The following is an 8,985-nucleotide window of genomic DNA, read 5'->3' on the forward strand; positions in this document are numbered from 1 at the left end:
TAACTTAAAAGCTTGCGTTTGTACACTGACGCCATATTTACATTTATTAAATATTACAAGCATTCACTTCAGTACTACAGATGTGTTGTAGGCACCTATGGCGCTACCAACGTGGGGATCGCGCGAGTAAAAACGTTAATAAGTACTACTGACTTAGCAATTAATTTGACTTCTGTATTAGTTCATTTTCTAGTTCACAAGTGAAACAGTAAAACAGTGCCTACCGTAACACAGCTCCGATAGCACAATAATTTAGTGTTCACATTCAACTATTCTTACTAAAAACGTGTCGTGCAGATGGCCAGAGGCTCCCCGCTCCGAGCTTCCCGCCGCCCGTAGGACACAGGCGTTGCTGACCAGGGGCCAGAATCCCTGTTCCTCTCAGGGAATTCACGTTGCTGCCTGTGCCGAAGACCGGATCGCTACACGCCTTCTTGGGATGCGCTACAGATGTGAGCTAATTTAAAAGGGCGTTGTAGGTTATTGTAAAAAAATAGCACCAGTTAAATTTAACAGTGAGTCTGAACTTTTACACTCCATTTATTCTAACGCATTCAAAAATCTCTAAAAAATCAGGACTTATCAAGCCCTAGGCAGAAGTCTCAACGACTTTGATTTACGCCAGACTGGCACATGCTCCCCCTGTGTGTCAGAACTACAGGCTTTTTTTCACTTCGCAGTTACGCTGAGGTGGAGAAGCAGCGCAGGGCTCGCCTGCAGGGCGCCCGGAGGGAGAAACAGCCCCAAACAGCACTGCCTTTCACCGACGTTAAGCGCCCAGTTTAGAAGCGGCATGCAAGGGGATGCTGGGAGGTTTTGTTAGCCCTTGCCTTGCTCTTGCATCCTTCCACCAACTTAGGGCTGTAGGTGACAGGATACGGGCCGGAACAAACCTTAGGGCCAGCCACAAGCAGCTGTTCTACGCTCATGGTTTTCGACAATCATGGAGCTTCACAGGTACCTGTTTTGCGCTGAAAAATTACATACGCATGTTGAGTTCACTGTGGTTTCATTCAATACAAAGATCACCTTCATGCTTTTGCAATGTTGTCCTTTAAATCTCCCCCTGCCTTTGAACAATTCTCAGCTGTGGAGATTTCCAGGAGAAACAAATTCACTTCATTTTTGTTGCTCACCTGCCTGGCCCACGCATTTCAAACCGCGTCAGAGCTCAATTCCCCACACCTCTTTACAATTTAGAGCCTTTAAACAAATTACACTGGATCCTTAAATAGCTCTCAGTGGGACGGCTAACGAAGCAAACGCTGCACCCACGCACACGTGAGCTTCTGACATAGTAAGGTGACACACAAAGACATCAAAAACAAGAACTATATATACATCACAGAACTTCACATCAAAGCTCGGAGTTGAGTGCCGCCTGCTACCAGCAGCCAAATGCAACTGAGAAATAGTACAAAAATGTGAAAGAACAATAAAATGTTGAAAATGCTTATGATCAAGAAAAAGAACTATTATAAACTCAGGGCTTACCTGCTTGGAAAGCTGCTTCCATCATATCTGATAAATCCAATAAAAGCAAAGTTTCACTTGTGGTGGCAGTGCTGGTGTAGGAAGTTCCCTCCCCCCCCTACGGCAGCCCTGCGATGTCCCTCCCTCCCATGCCGATCTCCAACAGCTGCTTCTGCTGTCATTTTATAAGCTGGGTTGGGGAACTGATGCGGGCTAAAGGAGCCTCTCTGCTCCCCACAGCATTTCTTTATTTGGATCGCTGCTATCAGACCGCACGGCCCCACAGCAGCTGAAGCAGGACCGGGTGAGGGGCAGCAAAGGCAGGAGGGAGCAGGAATGCTCCTCACAGCCACCTCCTCGGCACTGGGAAGGCTTTGCCATCTTGTACTTCGCATACAACTCGTGTGCTTCCTTTCAGTCTCTCTCTCCCCCCTCTATCCTGCTCCTAGTTTTCACAAAACCTGAAGAAAAAAATGTGTATTTTTAAGGCCTATACCTCCCTGTAGAACACGGCTGAACCCAGACAAGCGAGTCCAGCATTAGAGGGGAGCTGACACACGCACAGAAAGACAACACAGTTGCACCCTGCTCCCTGAGGGAACCAGGCTAATATAAAGCCCCACGTTGCAGTATCTATACAAGCTATGAGGTGAAAACAAATCCTGAGAAGCCACTGCAATCACGATTCAGTAAAATGCATTCATTTGTATTACTGCCTACATGGCAGGATGCAAAACAAGGACTGGTGAGAAGGCTGGGGATGGCAGGGTCAAAACACCAGCTATTTAAATACTACCTATGGGTCCTGCTTTCTGCTGGCGCTGGCACTGCCATGCTGCACTGGGAGTCTGCCACGGGAGCCTCCCAGTGAAGAGGTGACAAGATGATGACCTTCCTGCCCATCTCAAGTTGCTTTCTACACAGAAGCTGAAGATCTCGTATTACGTTTTGAGAGAAATAATAAATAAATCCAGTGGACCACTTAGCATTCAATTTCTCACATATTTTGGCAAGTTTCTTCAGTTGTCACCTTTGCTCAAGTCCCAGTTTAGCACTCTAAAAAGACCGAATGGTATTAAAAAAATAGAGAAGTTTGTATCTCGGGGGAAAATTAGCAACTTTCCAGTCTCTCTCATTTCCTCCTTCCATTCCTCAAAGACACACATCTTAAATCTGATTTAAAAAAAATAGTTACCATGGTAAGGCTTTTCCCTGAAAAAAAAAAATCACCAATACCTGTGCATCAGCTAAAGACCCCATTGCAAAGCCATGCAGGGTCCTCTTTTAAATTTCTCAAGGGCCCTGCCAGCATGAGAACGGCAAAGTGAGCACTTTTCTCAAACTGCCTCGTACTGCAGAGCACTGTTCTCCTTCTGGAAAACTAGTGCACACTTTTGGCTTGTGCTCTGGGGCTACTGCATGACATTTCTTCCCTCATTCCCAGCCTGTGCTCTTCTCCACTCTGGCATTTCAAGGTAGAATTAGAGGCATCCTATAACTGCCCATGATTTCTGGATGTCATAACCTAGTTATTAAAGTGATATTGCTCTATATGTACCACATGCTTACCTTGTGGCAATGAACCATTTCTATAGCTACCTTTGGAGTATCGAAGATTTCATCTTAAGCCCAGTAGTCCATAGAAGTGCAGAGCATCTTGTTTGGCTTTACTCACCTTAGCACCAGATTACAGTTCCACCCAGTGATTAATGAAAACAAATCTCTCTTTCACAGTAGTTCCTATATAGCTGCACAAAGTATTATAAGGGATCATTTGAAAACCTTCATGACAAAGAATGATTGGACTGAAAAATATATGGAAATCTTGTTACCACATTTATATTTCTGAATTGTTTAAAATAAAGACAAATTATACCTAGTTTTTAATGATGTGCGTTAAGAGATTGTATCAGACATCTCATTCATGAGGTAAGCAGTACTATGATGAATACTGCATCTGCTGTTTTCTGTAGCAGCAATATGAAAATTGTCTACACGTTATACACACAGACGCAGCCATGTGACCGCATAGCGCTGGGAAGATTACCTACTGCTTCCCATTTATTCAGTTCAGGGTTGTATTTCTCAATACTCTGCAGATACGTTCCTTTCGAGTAGGAATATCCTCCTGTTACATAGATGCATCCGTTCATAACCACCGCACCACACTCCATCCTTCTCTCCATCATGTGAGCCATCTGCTTCCACTTGTTTTGCTCTGGGTCATAGCAGTCCGTGATGGTGGTCTGTCCACCCACAAAATAGATCTTGTTTTGTAATGTAATTGAACACAATCCGTATTCTTCAGGAAGAAAGGAATACAGTTCAACTCAGCATGATAACGTTAACTTAAACTGCAGCTACATGACAAACATTGGGCACCACTGAGGGCAACTGAGTTTCTTCACTGAGCTCAGGAGACACCTCAGGAGCTTCTGCTACCCTCGGTAAAAGCAAGTTCAAGGCATTACAGAAGATACAGACGTGAGCAACAGTACTTAACGAGAATTGCTTTAAAAACTTACCGTTACCAAATGCAGAACATAGAGAAAACCCTTTTAAAATTCATACAAATTATTTTTGCCAAATACCTATGAATAGATAGATTTGGGCGGGAGTGTTGATCTGCTGGAGGGTAGGAAGGCTCTACAGAGGGACCTGGACAGGCTGGATCGTTGGGCCAGGGCCAACTGTGTGAGGTTTAACAAGGCTCAGTGCTGGGTCCTGCACTTGGGTCACAACAACCCTATGCAATGCTACAGGCTTGGGGAGGAGTGGCTGGAGAGCTGCCCGTGGGAAAACGACCTGGGGGTTTTGGTTGACAGCCGCCTGAACATGAGCCAGCAGTGTGCCCAGGTGGCCAAGACGGCCAAACAGCATCCTGGCTTGTATCAGGAATAGTGTGGCCAGCAGGACCAGGGAGGTGATAGTGCCCCTGTACTTGGCACTGGTGAGGCCGCACCTTGAGTACTGTGTTCGGTTTTGGGCCCCTCCCTACAAGAAGGACATCGAGGTGCTGGAGCGTGTCCAGAGAAGGGCAATGAAGTTGGTGAAGGGTCTAGAGCAGAAGTCTTATGAGGAGCAGCTGAGGGAGCTGGGGTTGTTTAGTCTGGAGAAGAGGAGGCTGAGGGCAGACACTATTGCTCTCTACAACTACCTGAAAGGAGGTTGTAGCGAGGTGGGGGTCGGTCTCTTCTGCCAAGTAACAAGCGATACAACGAGAGGAAACGGCCTCAAGTTGCACCAGGGGAGGTTTAGGTTGGATATTAGGAAAAATTTCTTCACCGGAAGGGATGTCAAGCATCGGAAAAGGCTGCCCAAGGGAGTGGTTGAGTCCCCATCCCTGGAGGTATTTAAGACATGTAGATGTGGTGCTTAGGGACACGGTTTAGTGGTGGACTTGGCAGCGCTAAGTTAACAGTTGGACTTGATGATCTTAAAGGTCTTTTCCAACCTAAATGATTCTATGATTTTACAGAAAGTTAGTTTACTGTATTATTTAATAGAATGCAGCCATTCCTTGGTTCAATATTTATATAGTGATTTCTATAGAACAGATGCTTGAAGAGGGTCTCCCCTTCTCCTCTCAGAGTCTGGAAATGGGAGATGATCCCACTCTGGCCGTTGCTGCCCTAAAGGCATTGCTGCTTTTGTTAGGAACATGCCAGAAACTTTTAGTGGGCTCAAAGACTCCCAGATACAAGTAATCAAATCAAGCTCTATGCTCATTACAGAAATTATTGTTTACCTGGATGCGGACTTGTGGTGACTATACTCCACTCATTGCTACCTGAATGGTATCTCTGGATTTTATCATAGGTGCAGCTCCCCCTGTATCCATAGTGACCTCCGGTTACGTAGATGACTTCATGCAGGACACAGGCGGTGGCATTTCCAACACCTGTACACAGTGTGAAAGTCACAACACACCTTCAGACTGCACACAATAACCACAGTCACTTCCATCCATAATCCCATTTCAAATGACTTGTTAATTAATATTTTAGGGTGAAATTATGCTTGCAAGTATTTAACTTAATATTTTAGGGTGAAATTATGCTTGCAAGTATTTAACTGAATGGAAAATTAAACAAATTTGTCAAGACACCTTATTTTATCAGCATAAGTCAAGAGCAATTACATAAAACTGCAGTAACTGATACATATTGCGTATAATACAGCCACACAGTATTTCACAGAATTTTTATGCAGTAATTAAAGACACGTTGTCACATTGGTTTTGGAATAAGGAATTACTTTCATTATTTTACTAAGAGATTTTTGAAAGTCACTCATATGGCAAGGACAAAGACCATGGGAGTTGAGATCATTCAGTGTCTCGAGGTATCTCTTCTGATACTTTTAGTCTTTCTCATGGTATTATTAATTACACTATTGTATAAACAAGGACACAAACAGAATGGAGCCATGTTAACTCTGTCTCTAGGAGAACAAAACAAAATAAAACAAGGGATCTGGCAAGATAAAATGGACCTACATTAGGAAATCAGTTTGGTTTTTTTAAGCATTTAAGCAGTTTCACACAGAAAACAGGACAAACCAACTGCACAGAATGTGTAACTGCTCACAGTATTAGCGTAGCATTTCTATTTTTAAAGGAAATAAGAAGAGAAATACGAAGAGAATAATAGCAATGCTTGTGGAAAATATACAAACAATGAAGAAAGTTGTAGGAGCATGATAAGTGTTTTTTCCTGTTACAGATACCTCCAAAACTTCTCATGTATGTAGAAAAATATTATGTTGCGTCAACTTACAGTAATATTTTATAATTATTTGTAAATAATTGCATTAATTTATAGAAGTGTATGATAAAATGTATAATTTTTTATAAATTTTGTAACAAAATACTACCCTTTAGTTAAGCTGTGATCCAAATTAATACATTTTTAATAGATCACTATTTTAGCTGCTAGAAGCAGGTATTAGTGCTTTTCATTATTCTCACACTAGAGATTAAACAAAGGATCCTGAACAGATGATACACTGAAATATGAGGAAACTGCATGCAAGAAGTTTTAAATGAAGATGACACCTTTATAAATAATTGCACAGAAAATCTTAGTAATCTGGTTTTATGTTAAAATAATACAATCCCTTTATTGGAGCTCACCCTTTGCCCATCTACTGAATGGACTCTAATCCCAGGTAGTTTTCTGTTTTCTTTCTAATTTGAACAGGAATTTTACTCCTGAGATAAGGCAAAATTAAACTGAGACTACCACTTGCTTTTCGACCCTAGGGTTCTGTGGCACGGCCCAGCATAGCGTTGGGATGTTTGCAGTCGTTTGGCTAGGAAAGACCTGAGCCAAAGCCCACCAACACTAACAGGACACTCCCATGGACTTCACTAGAACTCAGATCAAACCCTAAGTGCCTCCATGGCACATAAAAGTGGCAAACGCAAAAGGATCGACATTTGAGGCAGACGCCATACAAAAGCTTACCTACCTTTGATCATGTTTGCAATAGGAAGCCATTTCTTTTTTAAAGGATCATAGAACTCAGCTTCTTGCACCGGAGCTCCCTTTCGGTAACCACCCAACGCGTAGATGCAGCCACTCAAGGAAACTGCGCAGTGGTAATACCTTGCGTCAAGCATGGGGCAGCCTTCTGTCCATTCATCTCTCTCACTGTTATATATCCACACGGTGTCAAGGGCTTCGATGCTCTCTGTTCTGTAACCTCCTGTCACATATATGTCTGGCCCCAAGCTAGTGACCCCATAGCTCTCTCTGGTGTGATCTGGCATCTCTGTTCCCTGGACCCATGTGTTGGTTAAAGGATCCCAAACGTGCACTTCTGATAAGGGATGCCAGTAATATCCTCCGATCACATACATGGCTGCTGTGGGTCTTCTGGAAAGACCTTTGGGATTGAGGCTCAGGGCATTGTATATGAGTGACCTTATCTTATTGTCATTAAGTCGGCATTTTTTTTGTAGGCTTAAAGCTGACCTCAAATATATGTTATCTAAGTCTACTTTGATGCAGCTCAGCAGTTCATAGATGTCTTCAATTCTTTCTTCCACGTTGTGTGCAACCCACTTCACAACAGCTTCAACAGCAGCCTCTTCTTTCCAAACGTTGAGATTCTCTCTGGAGAGGATATAAGAGAGCTTCTCCTTGCCGATGTCCAGAAACTCTTCCTGCTTCCACACCTCTTCAAACTGGCACAACAATATCCTCCTGGACTCTTTTTCTAGCTCCGGGCAATCATGATATTCAGCAAAGGAGTGCATCCCTATGCAGTTGTCAGTATCTAAGTGCCTCACCAGAAACTGCTCGCAGGCTTTCTTCACTGACACGAACTGGAGGAGGTCTGCAGCCTGGAGCAGGCTTTGGACATTTCTCTTTGTTATCTGGATCTGCGACGTGTATGCGTAATTCACGAGGGCTTCCAGTACGGCAGGGCTGAGCCCGGGAAGTCTGATCTGGTTTTTAGATTTCTCTTTCATATCGGCTGTGAACATGGCTTTGAAGTAACTGCTGCAAGCCGCCAAGGCGGCCCTGTGGCAGTGGAAGATGACCCCCGACGCGCACTGCAGGGTGATGTCGGTGAAGAGCCCGTCCAGGTAGAACGCGCGGAACGCCGCCAGGAAGCCGGCGGGGTGAGCGCCGTCCCTGTAGAGGTACGCGTACTCCTCCTGCCCGCCCGCGGCCATCGCCGCCACCCGCCCACACCAGCGGCCGGCCGGGACGCGCCCGCCGGGGCCGGGGCCGGGCCCCCCGCGGCTTTGTCCGCGCCCCGCCCGCGGACCGCAGAGCCGCTCCGCGCAGCCCCGCCGCCCCGCGCCCGCGCGGCCTCCCGGCGCGGTACTTACGCCCGGGCGCGGCGCGGCGGCGGCGCCCGCAGGCCCGCGGCGGCCCCCTGACCGTCTGCGGGAGAGCCGCTGCCCGCGGGAGGCGGCGGGGCCGCGGCGGCCGCTCCCGTGTCGCTGCCCCGGCCGCCTGCCCGCCCCCGCGGGCCCCTCCGCGAGGTCAGCGGGCCCCGGCGCCCGGCCCGGCCCCCGCCCGCCGGCTGGGCCCGGGGAAGCTCCGGCCTGACGTGCTGCGGCTGCCCTGGGGCTCCCGGGCCCCGGGGGCAGGGGGTTAAAAGGCTGAAGGCGATGATGACATCAGGCCCGGCCGCATTAGGGACAGAAGCAGATGCCTGGGGAGCGTCACCAGCTCGGTGGCACTCAGCCACACAACAAAGCAAGGGGGCCTCTGACTGCCACCAGCCTCTCGCAGAGGCACCCCGCTCTCCCGGGGGCTCGGAGGGGCGATGCTGGGAAGGGCAGCGAGCTCCAGAAGGACAAGATTCAAGAGGGGACGGCCAGAGCTCTCCTCAAACACCTCAGCCTGGCAGGGTGCAAGGACAGTCACAAACTATGCTGACAAACGGACTCCCAGTGTAAGAAAATTATTCAGGAAGGTGGTTATATTGGCTTTTATCGCTTCTGAAAATGTGGTTCACAATTTAAGAAGTCTTTTTCTTCTCTGCTAGCAA

The 8,985-nt window shown here is 46.6% G+C and overlaps 1 protein-coding gene across 1 annotated transcript; it reads right to left on the reverse strand.

Moving 5' to 3' along the window:
* Positions 1-80: 80 nt before the first annotated feature.
* On the reverse strand, positions 81-8,158 carry LOC309591515 (kelch-like protein 23; the record flags this gene model as incomplete). The annotated part of the gene is made up of 4 exons (XM_082313982.1): positions 81-971; positions 3,350-3,775; positions 5,222-5,374; positions 6,946-8,158. The coding sequence occupies 3 exons, from the start codon at positions 8,156-8,158 to the stop codon at positions 3,465-3,467; spliced, it is 1,677 nt and encodes a 558-aa protein (XP_082170108.1). The 3' UTR covers positions 81-971; positions 3,350-3,464.
* Between the last annotated feature and the right edge of the window lie 827 nt (positions 8,159-8,985).

The sequence above is a fragment of the Platalea leucorodia genome (genome assembly GCF_965183815.1).
Source record: "Platalea leucorodia genome assembly, chromosome: 5".
NCBI classification, from domain to species: Eukaryota; Metazoa; Chordata; class Aves; order Pelecaniformes; family Threskiornithidae; genus Platalea; species Platalea leucorodia.